Below are 15,509 nucleotides of genomic sequence, written 5' to 3'. Positions count from 1 at the left end.
AGCATGCAATAAATATGACAGAGATGCAAGGAAAGTACTTTTTTAAACAATAAAGTTTATTATTTTTTAAAAGCATCTGTGCAATAAAATAATTTTTTAAAATGTGCATCTCCGTAATCTTTCAACAATATATATCCAAAAAGGATAGCTTAACATACAGATCTAAAATTAGAAAGCCATTTCCCCATCAATTGGGCCGTAATTATACCATCAGGGCTGGGGAGTGGGAAACACACCACAGGAAAGGAGGGGCACCTTGGCAGAAGGAATGGTTCTAATTAAAATGGATTACCTGGTAGACAAACACTGTCTTGTACAGCTGTATTTTATAAGGCCCCGCACAGGAGTGTGTGTGGCCTGGTCCCAGGCGGAAGAGCTCACGCCAGGCTTTGGGCCACCGCTGAGTTCCCCTCTGGCCCAAAAGCCTAAAGGGGCAGGGAGGGCTTGCCCTGGGAAGGTAACTGCTACCACCCGTTCAGGCACTTTATGAGAAGGCACCGGGGAGTAACATCCCTGCTAAAACCAGTTTTGCTAATTCAATTCTAAAAAGGCAGTGGGCAGACATCATCCAAGCCATAAACTATGACTTCCAAGCCACAGTAAGAGAGGCCATGCTGGATGGTTTCTTCCTGACACAGATTGGACTCGGGGCATCTGAGAGGCAAAGGTCAGGCAGAAGCATTGTCTGAAAGCAAAGGCACTTGGGACAAGTTGATTTAGGGATCCTAAAAGGGTTCATCCAGGAGGAGAGCCATGTTGGCTAACGGTGGCAAAAAAAAAAAAATCAGAAATCCTGCCTCTCTTCTGAGAGACCCTCCCCATCACTCCCACAAGCCTGCCTTTCAACAGCAAAAGCCAAGGCTTGGAAACGCAGCATATGAGCAGAATCCCCAGAAATGTTTTTGGTTAGGGCTTTGGAAACACCATGCTTGGAGAGATCTTCCTGGAGAAAGTTCCAATAATTAGCCACCGTATCCAGACTGTGGGATTTGGATCTGCGCAGGCAGAAACCCTCCACTCCCAAAGGGGCCATTGATAAGAACCTCTGTCCTATTAGGTGACCATAGTGTTAGCTGTGTTTTATCCTCTGCCTCACAAAAATATTTTTCTCGCATATTTTCCCTCATATTCTCCAAAACGCATTACAATTTTGCACCAAGAAGCCCGAAGTTCTTCTTCAGCAAACAAGATGATCAAGAAGGCAGAGTAGAAACACTCAGGTGAAACTTCTTGAATACAAGACCCAGCACCGGAGGGTCTTTCTGTCCTTCCAGAATCCAGATACTTTTCTCTTTCCTGGGGAAGCCTTTTCCCCCTGAGGGTATCCAGACTTTGAGAAAGAAACTCCATGTTGCTTTGAATCAGCCTCAACAAGATCGCACTGACTATAATTATCCCAGAGAGGCGAGATTGTCAGAATCTTCTTCAGGGGGGATCTCTTGTGTACTTTTGGGTAAATTATGGAAAAGTTGGCAAGAGTCACCAAGAGTCCCTTCTCTCTCCCTTCTAGCCTTCTGCCCCCCCCCACCCTGTAGCCCCCCCCTCCAGTCACACCTAGTCCTCTTCCTCGCCCCCTCCGTACATGTCAGCCAGCTTCTTGAAACGGTTTCCCCAGTCATTCAGGTAATCGTAGTCTTGGTCCTGGTCTCCGTGGGAGGAGTTGAGGGAACTGAGGGAGGTGGCCTCGGAGCCGTTGCCTTCGTAATCAAACACCAGCAGGGAGTCATATGGGGGAGCCGTGGGGTCCGTGTCCGCTGCCTTCAGGTTCTGCACAGAGGGAAAGGAAGAGAACTTCCGTTTGTGGAAGAGCGGAGGAAGCTGATGACTGCACAACCATCTCTCCAGGACAGTCTTTCTCAACCTGAGCAACTTTTAAGACGTCTGGACCCGAACTCCCAGAACTCCCCAGCCGAAGGAAGCCTTAAAGCTGCTCAGGGCTCACCAAGTCTTTGGAGAAGCTCAAGAGAGCAGGCTGTCTCTACCTGTCTCTGTTCAGCCGCTAGGATTTAGCTTCCCTGCCCACGTTTTGCTTCTCACCAAATGCTCGCTCACCTGGGGTACCTGGGAACTGGGTATCTCCCCACCAAGTGGGCTCCGGGTGCCACTCACCTCGTCGATGAAATTGCCTATCTCGTCAGGATTGGCAGGGCGTGGACGGTACTGCGGGGCCGGCAGGAGGGTTGGGGCAACGTCATTCCGGGTGACTTCAGGGCGGACATCCAGGCCTCGATGCAACTGGCTCAGATCGTAATCCTGGGAAGAGAAGATGCCCGCAGGCTCTTGGGCAGAGGAAGAAAACTCCAGGACTTTGAGCTGATCAGAATCAGGGGAGAATCTGGCAGACAGAGAGGCAGCAAGAAAACCTTCCGCCAGCAGAGACAATGAACAGAGGAGACCTTTTCTTCCTTCCCTCGGAAGAACAAAAAGGTTTTGCTGGGTCACTTTTCCTTTCACCGTAGCAATAACCCTCCAGGGATTCCTTTCTAAAACTCGGCTTAAATAAGACGTTTTTACTAAAGCCGCTCCGTGCAAGCAGAATGCCCGAAATACATCAAGCAACTGCGGGCCCTCTCGGAAGATCCCTGCCAGCCCAAGTGGGGGAGGACGTTAAGTGGGACCACCATGCTGGATGATCAGCCATCCCAGCTGCTGCAGGAGCAGGAAAGAAAAGGGCCGTGGGCAGCAGAAGCCCAAGTGGGGCCCGGGGACAGGGAGTGCTAAGGAGAAGCAGCCTGGTCCCGGGGTCCCAGAGCCAGAGACCCACCTGGTCCTCTTCCCCTCCGCCTTCTTCGTCGTAGTAGTAGACGTTGTCCCTCGTGTCGTCCTCGGGGAGAAGCAGCGGCTCCTTCACCTGCCTTCTCCGCACGAACAGCAGCAGCAGCAGCAGCAGGACTGCAAGGCAGGTCGAGGGGCCCCGTCAGCCAGGAGGCTCCCATCCGGCTGAAGCGGAGACTGCCCACCTGCTCCTGACACAACCCGAGAGCCCCCTGATGCCACCTCAGTTCCAGGACCTCACTACCCACAGAGATCCGCTCTCGGGAATACTCTTCCTGCCGGGATGCCACCAGAGCACCATGGTGGCCATTGATCTGAACCACTGGCAAGCGGATTGGTCTGACGCTGAGCTCCAGCTTCATCTTCATGGATGCCCAAACAAACAGAGCAACCCCCAACTCTTCTCCTCTCGTGGTTACCAAGGCGGAAAAAGATACCCACCAAAATCCCGGAGGAAGGAAATGTTTCCAGCAGCCAGGAATGGGAGAGAGCACACCCAGGAAGCCCAGCGTTTTGCAGGTGGGCCCTTAAGAGGAGCCGCCCAGCTTCCCCGGGAGAAACAAGGAGCAAGGAAGCACAGTACTCACTCAGAAGGGCAAGGATGCCCCCAAGGATGCCCAGAATGACGGGAGTCCCTACTGCTGCTGGCAAAAATGCCTTTCGGTCACAGTTTTTGGCTGACCCTTCACAGTTGCAGACAATGGCTTTGACTGTGGTGACATGAGAGAGCCCCTGGCCATCGGTCAGCCTGACGGCGATGTTGTATTCCCCAGGCTCCAGCTGCTTGACCAGGTTAAGGTTCAGATTGTCTGCAAAGGACACCCCCCCCCCCCCAGAAGGTGAGTCAGAGCTGAACAGAGACGTGCTCTAAAACACTAATTAAAAAAACCAATGAAATCATTAAGGAATCTCCCTCTAATACTTTAATGCAAATCTTGGAGAAAGGAGAAAGAGCAAAGAGTCCAGAGGAAAACAGGTTTTGTGTTGATGCTTCCCTTGTTCTCTGCCTACCTTGGTGGGTCTCAACTGTCCAATTGGCACCAGAGTCAAATTCTAGCTTTGCCAGGAAGGGGCTGGTGTTGGGCGGGATATCCTTGTCCACAATGCTTAACATCTGGGGCTCTGGATTGCGGCTGCAGATGTCGAACATTCGGGGATCCGGTTCTGGCCAGTTGTCATTCACATCCTCCAGGTGCAAAAGGAGAGTCCCTGTGCCGGTGGCCGGCTCGTTCCCTGGACGGAGAGGGGAGGGTGGGTCAGTTTCTCAAATACCTATACTTGGGTGGCACCATCCCTCAATTCCCTCCCTTCCCCAGCTCCCCAGGGATATTTTTTTTTGTTTGGGTGCGAGACAAAATGCAGAGGTTTCGGGGTGGTGGTGGTGTTAAGCTTACCATTGTCACTTGCCACAATGATGGCTTTGTAGATATTATCCTTCACAAATTCTGACTCTCGGTCTAGGAGGGCTCTTGACTTAATCAGGCCAGTTACAGGGTCAATTTTCAGCCAGCCAGCTGGGTCGCTCCTCACCGAGTACCTGCAAGAGAAACCGTCCTGGGCTCAGGCAGCGTCTTTGGAGCAAGCGGCCTGCAGATATTCTGGGTTTCCCCCCCTTCAAATGATCAACCTTGGAACCAGCCTCTTCGCACAGCCCCCTACCTGAGGGTCTGCTCCAGGAACCTGTCTGGGTCCTGGGCTGGGTACTCCGCTATTGATTGTCCAATGGGAAGATCTTCGGGCTTTGACACCTTCAGTTCGGTGGGAAGGAAGACCGGGGGTTCGTTTTTATCGCTCACATTGACGATGACGGTGGCCGTGGAGGTTGGGAGGCGGACCGAGAAGGGAACCTCATTCACTACGGTCACGAGGAGAGTATACTGCTTTTTGGCCTCATAATCCAGTTCCTGGAAGGACGGAAGCAGGGAGAAAAGGTGAGCTGACTTGGTCCAAGGGGAACTCCCGCAGCTGACCCTCCAGCAGGGGGTGGGGCTGGGGACGCACAGGATTCTAGCCCTCACAAAGAGGGGTCCACCGCTCACCTTTGCCGTTGTCAAAAGACCATCGTTGGTGCCCGGGTCAGTAGTGACCGCAAAGTTAGCCTCCTCGTTCCCTTTCACAATGCTGTACTTGGCTTTCCAAGCTAAGCTGTTCTCTTCATCTCCATCTGTGACCTTCAGGGTGGCAACCAGGGCCCCCACCTCATTCTCCGGCACAATCGCATCGTACTGCAAAAGGAACGGAGCCGTCAGAGGAGAGCAAGTGCCTGCCTCTGGGGGGGGACGGGGGAAGGTCCGACTCCAGGGAACGGGAAGCCACAGATTCCACCCAGCGCCTCTGCAGAGGAAGTGCAGGACGTGGCTGGGGAGTTTTGCACCACAGGGAGATGAATTTCACGGTGACACCAGCATGGCCAAGGGGGGGAGGGGAAAATCGCCACATTACCATGAGGGGGTCGAAGATCGGCGGGTTATCGTTTGCATCGGTGATGGTAATCACAGCCTTCGCAGTGGTGCTTAAGCCTTGTCCCTGCATGTCAGTCGCTTGCAGAATCAGGGTGTACTGGGGGATCCTCTGCAAAGAACCAAAGATGCCCCCTGCAACACTCCGTGCTGGTGGAACAGCACAGGCCTTGGGAGACAGAGGAAGAGCGGCCGCCTGGCCTGAGGGGGGGAAGGTCTCCCAGCCACAGGAGGAGGAGGGAAGACGGCGGGAACGCTTGGGAAGGGACCCTCCGTAGTTTTCCAGGAAGGAAATGGGGTGGAGAGATTCTTCTGTTCTTGGCATCCAACCATCAAGACAGCCCTCATGGAGGTGCTTCTCCTCTGGACTTCCTTGGAGAGCTAGCAGTCTCTCCCTTTAGGACAACCAAGGATTCTTCCCTTGCTCACTCGGGATGGAAGCAGCAGAAAATGGACGAGAGAGATGCAGCCCTCCCTCCGTCCCTCCCTCCCTCCCTCCCTCCCCATGAGGAGTTCCCATCTCAGAAAAGGTCTGCTTGCCCCCCCCTCCACCTGTCCCAGCACCCGGCATTTACCTCTCGGTCCAGACCTGACACAACCACGCTGATCAGGCCGGTTTCGTTATTGATGGTAAACATCTGTCTGTCCGGCTCAGGTGCCTGGCTGAGGATGGAGTAAGTGACGACCCCGTTATAGGAGTCTTTGTCATCGTCTGCATCCGTGGCCGTCACTGTCATCACAGACGTTCCTAGGGACACCCAGAGGGGAGGAGGGGCTGCTGAAGGGCTCCCTTCAAACAAGCGCCGGGGTCAAGCAGCAGCCCAGCCCCTCTGGCCGGTCAGCCGAAGAAGCCTCTGGCTTCTGGGCAACTACAAGCCCCTCCGGCTGTCGCAGGGACTGACCCCTCAATCCCTCAGGAGCACGTGTGAGCGGGCAGTGGCCCGACGGGTGGAGGTTGCGATCCAGATGGCTTTGACCAGGACTTGTCCAGGAGGGATTGCGCCTGGGCCCCAGAGGGCAGCCACGCAACAGGGCCCAGGTTTTTGTGTCCTCTGCCAGACTCCCCTACCTGGCGTCGCTCCCTCTTCCACGGACCCTTGGAAGACGCTCTCCGTGAAGATGGGGCGGTTGTCGTTCTGGTCACCAACGTTGATGATCACCTCCATGGGGTCCTCTGCCGTCTGGCCATTGGCCAACACCGCGTGGCAAAAGAGCTGCAGGGAAGGCGGAGAAAGGCCGTTATTCCCCGGGGACAAGGAGAGAAGACCCAGATGAATCCGGGCAGCTCAACTGTTCTTGGCCCCCAGCACTGCCGGCTCTGGAGAGGCTGCCCAAAGGACGAGGGAGGGCCTTGGAAGCCCTGGGACAGGGTCCCCGGGAGCCTCTCAGGCCCCTTCGAGACCACCACGAACGGACGGAAAACGGAGGCGCTTTAGGAGAGGAGTGGCCTTCCTGCAGAGTCGCCTGCTTCTAAACGGGGGTTCTCCGAGGGGCTTCTGGGAGGAGAGAAACCCTCGGCCGTCCAAAAGCAGCAAATGGCCTGCAGCTGTCCTGGCGTCCCAGAGGACACAGTGACCTTTGCCCTCCCACCCAATCCCCGTGGCCGGTTTCCAAGCACGTGGACCTCCTCAGCCACCAGTGCAGTGGCCAACCGTTGAAAGCAAAAGGCATGACAGCAGCCGGTGGTCAGGACTCACCTGGTAGCGGGGAATCTTCTCCCTGTCCAGCGGGCGAGTCACCTTCAGCATGCCGGTCTCCCTCTCGATGATGAAGGTGCCGACCGGAGGGATGTCGGCCCCCTGCCCAGTGATGCTATAGTAGACGGTGCCCTCTTTTTCTTTGCTGGACTTGACCTGATTGGGGAGACGGGGTGGGGAAGGTCAGGGACGGGGTGGGCCTGCAGCCCTTTCCACCCTCCGGGACAGGGGCCAGCGGAGGCCTGGGGCAGAGCAGACCGTGGCAGCTGCGTTGCCTGGGCCAGGGCAGAAATGCAGGCCCCAAAGCTCGGCTGGAGTGAGAGCCATCCAAGGGGCTCAGACCAAATGTCCACTCAGCACCAGCACAAGCGGCAACCTTTGGGGTCCTGCATTTGTGGGTCATTTGCAACCCTGGAGGAGAAACTAACTTTAAAATGTGCAAGAGAATCCCAGGAGCAAAGTCCTTACCGGCACCAGGTTCTTGGGGAAAGGGCCCCTCTCATTCTCCGAGCAAAGAATCGGCGGGATGACCCAGTCTCTCTTTTGCCGCCTCAGGCCAGACGAAGACCGTGGGAAATACAGCACCTCCGCCTGAGCAGACGGACCGCTCTCCTGTGGATACAGACAGGGCCCTCTGGTTCTGCAAGCAAGCAAGGAAGAGCCGGCTCCCAAGACCAGCAAATCCTCCCCCAAGGAAGGAGGGAAAGGAGGCACATACCCCATGAGGCGGCAGCCGGCCATGGCCGAGGTGCTGGGGCCGCAGGGTCACTCTGGCCGAATGTTTCCTGCCTCCCAGGTCCCACGTGTGGACAAGGAAGCTGAGCTCCTGCTTGCGGAGATTCAGGGGCCGTTTCACCACCACCGTCCCATCCGGATGCAACTTGAAGCGGGTGTCCTGGGAAAGGAAGGCTCCGGGGCTCCTCCCTGCGCAGCCCTCAAAGTCCACTGAGAGGGAGAGAAAGACAGAGGGAGGCAGTGAGCCAGGAGCCCAGACACCCTGCGCTTGCCATGCTGCCTTGGCCAACTCTGCTCACTAGGGGGCGCCAGCGTAGAAGCAGAGGCTGCTTTTCAAACACAAACAAGGCCCTTTGTCCTGCCGGCTGCTGCCACTCCCTCCCACCCTGGGGTTCAGCCTCCCTGGGTGCCTGCAAGACTCAGTGGAAGGCAGGCGAGAAAGCTCCTGCAAGCAGGGCGTCTTGGCCCCCTTCTCTCCAGCCATCCCAGCCCACCTCCCCATCGCTGCAGGAGAAAACCAAACTTGGTGGCCTGCCAGAAGCACCGCTTCCTCCCCCCCCCAGCCCTCCTGTTTTGACCCAGGGAGGCTGCGCTGGTTGCAGCCTGGTTCCTTCTCATCCTCCCCTGCCAAGAGGAGCCCAGAGGAGAGGCTTTTCCAAGGAGGGCAGCAAGTCTCCACCCTTCCCTCCACAGCGGGCAAGCAGGTCCCTGGTCCCTGGCTGGTCCAGAGAAAGAGGCCCAAGCACCCGTCAGGCAGATCCTACCAATTGCTACTCCTCACTTTCCGAGATTTGATGCTTTGAAGCAGCTCTCCAACCTTGGCACCTTTAAGACCTGTGGACCTCAACTCCCAGCAAAGCTGGCTGAGGAATTCTGGGAACTGAAGTCCACAAGTCTTAAAAGTGCCAAGGTTGGAGAGATCTGCTTTAAAATACGCAGCCCCTGAATGGCAACCTTGGTTCACTTCACCTCCTGGAGTTTCCCCACCGGTCAATCCCCAAACTGGCCACCCAGGCAGGGCTCCCACAATGCCCTAGGCTAAAAGGCGCCTTGTTTCTATGATCAGGTTTATTCCGTTGATAGTGCAGCTTAAGGCTCTCTGCCAAGCAGGTTTCTGCCCAGGAGCCTGATTGGGGTTTCTTAGACGTGCCCCTCTGGCAGCCCAGTTCAACGGCAGAACCCTCCCCGAGAGACCCCCCCCCCATCAAGTCAACGGAAACTGACTGGGCTCCCCCGAAAGGAAGCAGCAACCGAAGGTCACTTTCATGAAGGGGAGGCTGACCTGCTGGAGCTCCTGCGGCTGAATCAACGCAGAAGGTGCCGCGTGGAGCAGAGGCAGCCCCTGCCCAGGAATACCCACTAATGGCAAGCACGCCCCCCTCCCCCCGTCCGGGATCGAGGGAGACCCAGCGAGGTTGTGATTAGCACAGCTGCGAGACCAAATCCTGCCCACACAGAGCCAAAGACCAAAAGGGGGTTGCCGGTGCAAAGCCCCAAGCGGAAGCGATCCGTTGGCTGGCTGGAAACACGCTTGAAACTTTGGGTCTCTAAGGAAACCAAAGCAGGAGCTGCCCTTTCACTTCCCCTCAGGAAAAGGGCTCCTGGCTGCACCTGCAAAGCCAGCCTCTCTCCCCTCCGGCTGCCCCCGCAGTTGGACCAAGGCTCCAGCCTGGCCAGAGAGAGGCCCTTCAGTCCAGGGAAACCCCCAATGTGAGGGAAGCTCCTTTTGGCTCCCAATGACACACCAGGCAGGCTGATACGGCCAGTCCGGGAGGATGCCCAGGTCCAGGAGGGCGAGTGCCCCCAGGGGGCCTCCCAGGCTGCTGAGGGTCAGCGGTTGGCTTGTCCCCTCAATCTCCTTGCTCCGAAGGGGAGCAGCTGGAAAGGCAGAATCTGGACCAAGCAATGGAGAGGCAGAGGGCAGAGCGGGGGGCTCGGAACCCCCAGGACCCCTTCAGAGAACACCGGGCGGGGTCTTTCCCTGCAGATGTGGGGCAGGGGAGGGGGGACATTTCCAAAGAGCTCCCCCCTCCCCGCAAGCTGTTCCAGCCCCCTCTTGGTTTCTCCAGAGGCAGCCTCAGCTTTCGGGAGTCCTTCTCCTCTCCCTCATTCTCTTCCCACAAACAGCAGCTGGGAGGGGCCGTCTGAGTGAGAGGCCAGCTCCCCTCTCCCTCCTTCCTTCGGCCCTGGGGCCCCAGGGAGGGTCAACCCTGGACTCTGAGGACCAGAAGCCACCCGGGCACACAGCAGTCCTGTCAGCGGGCCTGGGCTCCATGGGGGGAGGGGGGAGGCAGGGAAGGCAGAGGGCGTGCAGGGAGCTCAAGCCGGTTCCTCCAGCCAGCCTACTTTGGGAGGGGCGGCGCTCCATTCCGTGCCTGGGCAGGAGAAGCCCTGGGAGGAGTGCCTGACCCCCCCCCCCCGCCTCCATGGCATCTGTGCAAGCCCAGGCTCCGGGGCGGGGTGGTGGTGTCCGTTTGTGTGTGTGTGTCTACGCGCTCCCACTGGGCCCCAATCCCCAGGCTCTCCTGCGTAGTATTGTCCCCTCCGCAAGATACAGGGATGGGGGATGGGGAACCTTGTTTCAGGGCACGACACCTCCCGTCTCCCATCTACCCTGCAGCGACTGCAGCCTGGAGTTGGGGGGGGAGGGGCTGGCAGTCTCTCTTTTGCCGCCTCAGACCAGACGAAGCCCCCCCCCCTTTAAGGCTGCCTTGCCTCTGAGAAGAAGCTGGCAAGGGAAAGAGGGGAAGGGGCCACAGGGGCTAAGGGTCCCTGCCCCTAAAGCAAGCTCTGGCCTCTGCTCAGAATTAGAGGCAAAAGTCCTAGTTCTCAAACAGGAAAAAACAGGAATTAGGATGGGAATAGAGGTGAAGAAGTGGGGGTGGGTGGGTTGGAATGTCCCCTCCCCCATTTTAGTCTTGGCTCCTATGGATTCTGAAAAGTCAGGATGAATCACACACACACACCCCATTGCTAGGCCAAATATGGGCAAAGCTTCCTGGGTGCCTTTTTCAAGGAAAGGAAATAATCTTCTTGCATTCCAGCTCAGGGCGTGGCGCATCAAAAGGATAGTCACGAAAAAGGCCCCACTTCCTCATCCGGCTGGGATAAGCAGAAAAGAGTCATGGGGAGGGGGGGAGGGAGGCTCTTTCAGCCCCCCCCCCCCCCAAGGGCTTGTTCAGTGGAACTGAAAGTCAGGAGAGTCCTTTCCCAAAGGGAGAGTCCCGGTTCATGGCACATTCCAGGAACCTGCGCAACTCATGGCCACAAGATGCACGCTGGGCACAATCAAGGAAGCAGGGCATGTTAAAAGTATTTCTTCTTCTCTCTGGAATGGGGGGGGGATATTTCCCCCACCTGTTCAATCCTCGGCAGAAGGAAGGAGGACACACTGTGCTGCTGCCAGGTTTCCTGAGCTACAGGTAGTCCTCAATTTACAACCCCTGACAGGCGGCCCCCCTGCTTATAACGGCCACGCTTTTGTAACGGCTGCAGGCGCCTGGGGTCACGTGATCCCCATTTGCAACCTTCCCAGCCAACGGGGGAAGCCGGATTCACTTAATGACTGCATGGTTCACTTAACAGCTTCAGTGAGTCGCTTAATAACAGGTGGCAAATAAGGCCATAAAATCAGGCAGAAGAACTCACTTAAACAACCACCTGGCCTGCCTAGCAACGGAGATTCTGGTTCCAACTGTGGTCAAAGGTTGAGGACTACCTGACACCCGACTGGCCGGGAAAGAAAATGAGATTGAGGCCCAATGGGCAGAGCCAGAAACAGAGTCCAGGGAGCCACCAAGGCTTCTTCCAGGTGGGCCCTTCCCTGCTTCCGTCCCCTCCCCTCCGCCGGTGCTGAGCCCTGCCTGTTTCCCCCCCCGCCCCGTGACGGAAGTAGCCATGACGCTGCCCCCAGCAGCCAGAGAAGGAAGAGGGAAGGTCAGCCGGTGCCTCGGATGTGTCAAACGAGGTGGGGGCTAATCCCCCCCCCTGGAGGCAGGAGCCAGACTCTGGAGCAGTGACCTCATCCTGGAGTTTCGCCATGACTTTCCGAGTTGCAGAACAAGAGTTTCACCTGAAAGCTGATTCAGAGGCCTGGTGGGAGTTTCCAGCTCTGAAAAGTCTCTCTTCAATCGGGTGAACAGGGTCAATTGAAGTGGGGGGGGGGGGAGGGAGGAAAATCCTGGAAATGCAGCAAAGGAAGACCCCCTGTGGGGCTCCAGGAGAAGCCTTCCCTGCATGAGGGGCCCCAGGCTGCCTGCGCAGAGCTGCTTCTATCTGCCCACAACCTGCCTCAATAAAGCGGCACTGCCCTTCCTTATGCCCACCTTTCTGGGGTAGCGGAAGGGAGGCGTAAGGCTCAGTGACACCCAGATGGCATCACCAAGCTTGGCTGAGCCATGGAACCAGCAAGGCAGCTGCCTAGCTCCCAGGATGCGCCTGGCCTTGGGACCCTCGGCCCTGCAGGCGCCTGGGCTGTGTGTGTGTGTCGGAGGGACAATTTCCTGCAAGCGTTCGTTTGCAGAGCAAGAGCAGCAGGGAGGTGGGTGAAGTCTGGCCCCAATTACAAGGCAGCCTTTGCTGCAGGGCCTCCTTTCAAATAGGACCCCAGTGGGACCCAGGCCTGAGGGCCGGTCCGAGCACTGGCTAGAGGTGGTCCCCTTTGGGGTTGCCTAATTATACCCATGCCCAAACCATTGGGTGTGCCAGCTTGGAGCCAGCTGGCTTTCTTTTCCACCTGGGCTGTGAGCACCTGGGGGGCTTCTCTTGAGCATCCGCCCTCTGGCCTCTTTTGTAAAAGGTGCGGAATAAGGTCAGGGAAGAAGCGGTGCTCCACCACTCCCACAATGCCCTCAGTACGGCTAGGATTTTCTTAGCTTGCTTCTTGTGGATATATAGGATTTCTGCAATGGGCCGAGTATCTCTAAGCCAAGATTTTGAAACAAACCACCTTATAAACAGTCTTCAGAGGCAGATCAGAGCACGGTTCCCTCAAGAGGGCAGGCATCGGGACAAAGGAAGACAATTTAGGACTGGTGGATTTAAGGCCACCATCCAGGGCAGAGGTGCGAATCAAAGCTCTCCCTCCTGACATATTACTTTTATATAGATTATTTAGATTTATAACAATGTAATGGAATATTGGTATATATATATATGAATTGAATATATAGAATATCTTGCTTAAAATGAAAAAATAATAATTGCAGTTGATTATATGAGATACAATGATAAAGATGTATTTATATATATTTGATAGATATTTCATGGTTTTACAATATAATTGAAAGTAATGATAAACAAATAAACGGGTTTTTATATATACTGCAAGAAATATTAAAATAAGATAGATGGTACCATAAAGATATGTTACTACTTAATAGATTTACAATGATTTAATTTAATCTTTAGAATGCATGTTTAAAGGGAAGAAATTATAAGAGTAAATTGAATGTAAGATTTACAATGATAATCAATGTATTAACGTATAGTGGGCTGATAACTACTGATTTTATATGCAATTGAAAGCGGTGATGCACACGTTTGTGACCAACTGACATGCTAAATAGACATGTAATTGATGATATATTTTTTATGTATGTTTTTGTTTGTTTTAAAGTAAAAATAAAATTTTAACAACAACAAAAAAAGGCTCTCCCTCCTCTGGCCGAACCTCTTGCAAAACAGCTGGAGCCGAGGGCATCAAAGTCGCAGGGAGAAACCACAGGAAGGAGCCGAGCCAGAGACGCACTGGGACTGATACTGGAACGGCAAAACTTGACTCAGCTTCCTTCAAATGTTGCAATGGGCGAATGACAAAGTATTGCATGCGTGGGATACACATTCACACGCTGTGTCATGAAACACTCGATTCGAAGGGGCCCTTCAGGTCATCAGCTCAGCACAAGGATGGAACCTCCAACATGCCCCACCCAAGGCCGCCTCGTCTCCAACCAGCCCCACCTGGCAAAGGGAGCCCCTTTCGCAGGCAGACCACGCTAGCTGGACCTGGAAACTGACGCAAAGGTGACCCCCAACCCCAGGGAGGCCAGAGCCCTCCGGAAGGCTCTCCAGGGGGCAGCAGACCAGAGACACCTAGAACGGCCCCCTTTGCTTTCCTGGCTCTGACATTCGGAAGAGGCATCCCACGACAAAGAACTCAGTTCAGGGCAGCTCCTTTTAGCTGCCTTTCAAAGTTCGAGGCCACACCTTAAAAACTGCTAAAGGTTCAAGTCCTTTTATTATGCACAGCCGCCATCAGTAACAGCTGCACTTCAGACTGGCACCAAAAGCAAGGTAGCTTTTGAATGGGCGATTTGTCCAAATAAAGGTCCCTGCTGATGCAGATGGCCTCCTACGAGGCTGATCAAAGGGAGCCTGAACCTTAACAAGGCCTGGCCTAAGAAAGCTCTCCTCTCTTCTGATGCCAAGCAGTACACAAACCAGAGCCTGCAGGGCAGCAGGATGCCAGCCTAGAGAGACTCTCTCTCTCACAAAGACAAGGCTTGAAAAATGGAGGATGCATCATCATTTTAGATCAGCCCTCTTCCCCTTGGTTGCTACGTCCAGATTTGCAGTTGCCCTGCATCCAATGTTTCTGCCCCATCATTCGGAGCTACGTGCAGCTCCCAGGCTTCCCAGCACTTCTGGAAGGCACCTGGGGAGAAGATCTGATGAACCAAACCCACTAGACGGGTTTTGCTCTGCTGGGTGGCTTTGACAATGCTGCTTCTGCAGATGATCCACCAAGACTTAAAGGGCTCCAGAATTATCCACGAAAACCTTAGAACGCTGGAAAGTGTTTCACGCCTTTGTTCTGTGGGCAGCCGAGAAAATATTTAAAATTCTCAGGCAGAGACAGGACCTTTGTCGGCACCCAAGTGGGCGTGGGAGCAGCTTCATGGACAATCCGTTGTACTTTAACTTGGTTTAGCCTCTCATTTTATTCATGGAGCCCACTGAATAGCCAAAGCTTGAACTAAGGACAACCTGCCAAAGTATGTTATGCTTTGGTAGTATTATTTTGTGCAGAAGGGGGTCTTGAGTGTAGAGAAGCTTTAAAAAACTGAGACACAAGCGCTATAATAAAACAATATTCACTTTTCACGGTAGAAACTCTGGACTCCTTTCCTTTCATTGCACCTTTGCAGCCTCCACCACCGAGAGAGAAAAGGGATGGCCTGTTCCCTCCTGTTTGCCTTAAGGAGACCCTGAGCTGAGTCTGCTTCACAAGACCAGGACTAACCTCTGGCAGACCTCAGATTCTCCCCCCCCCCCCCCCCGCTTGCCTAGAGAGGCATCCCGGATGCTTCCACAAGGCGGCCAGCCGAGGGGAGACCAGTTTGGGTGACCTTCCTCGTGGTTAGCCCAGGCCACAACTGTCTGTGGAGATGCTCAGTCCTCCAGCTCAGGGTTGTCCCAAAGGCACTCCCCCCCACACACACACACACAAAAGGCAACTGGACTTTCTTGGCTTTATCTTTGAAAATGTTTCCCTTCTCATCCAAGAAGGTCCAGTTGTCCCTTGGGTCAGCCAGCAACAAGCCGCATTCTGAGCCTTTTGAGGTGGCGACGCATTTAGCACAGCCAGTTTCAGGCACTTGCCATTCTTTGACCCCGAGTACAGTTGAACGTCCAAAGTCTGGCTATGTGAAAAGTAATTGAGGTCTCCTCGAAATCAAGGCAACACAGTTAAAATGACCCACTCGGTTTCTCTTCTGCGTAGAGTCTCCATTTCACATTTATCAGCAATTCAGTCACCTGAAGATCTTTCTGAACTGTTCCTGCCACGCTCAGTTCTTCCTAACTAGCAAAGCACCCTAGGAAATCTTTTCTGGGCCCTTGT

At 54.7% G+C, this 15,509-nt stretch overlaps 1 protein-coding gene across 1 annotated transcript in view; it reads right to left on the bottom strand.

Annotated features, from left to right (window-relative positions):
* Positions 1–35: 35 nt before the first annotated feature.
* The window catches only part of LOC309397257 (uncharacterized protein), a 30,491-nt gene continuing 15,017 nt past the window's right edge, over positions 36–15,509 (bottom strand). Inside the window, exons 19-32 of the mRNA XM_081963113.1 lie at positions 7,650–7,876; positions 7,400–7,543; positions 6,932–7,087; positions 6,304–6,448; positions 5,810–5,982; positions 5,218–5,346; positions 4,815–5,000; positions 4,435–4,679; positions 4,170–4,312; positions 3,787–4,008; positions 3,363–3,584; positions 2,765–2,892; positions 2,110–2,253; positions 36–1,767 (exon numbers count right to left, since the gene is read on the bottom strand). Of these exons, the coding sequence (XP_081819239.1) occupies positions 1,555–1,767; positions 2,110–2,253; positions 2,765–2,892; positions 3,363–3,584; positions 3,787–4,008; positions 4,170–4,312; positions 4,435–4,679; positions 4,815–5,000; positions 5,218–5,346; positions 5,810–5,982; positions 6,304–6,448; positions 6,932–7,087; positions 7,400–7,543; positions 7,650–7,876 (2,477 nt within the window). The 3' untranslated portion in view covers positions 36–1,554. The remainder of the gene's footprint in view (positions 1,768–2,109; positions 2,254–2,764; positions 2,893–3,362; positions 3,585–3,786; positions 4,009–4,169; positions 4,313–4,434; positions 4,680–4,814; positions 5,001–5,217; positions 5,347–5,809; positions 5,983–6,303; positions 6,449–6,931; positions 7,088–7,399; positions 7,544–7,649; positions 7,877–15,509) is intronic.

Source organism: Natrix helvetica (genome assembly GCF_964273705.1).
Source record: "Natrix helvetica genome assembly, chromosome: 10".
NCBI classification, from domain to species: domain Eukaryota; kingdom Metazoa; phylum Chordata; class Lepidosauria; order Squamata; family Natricidae; genus Natrix; species Natrix helvetica.
The sequence above is the reverse complement of the archived record's forward strand: the minus strand, read 5'-3'. Positions and strand labels throughout refer to the sequence as shown.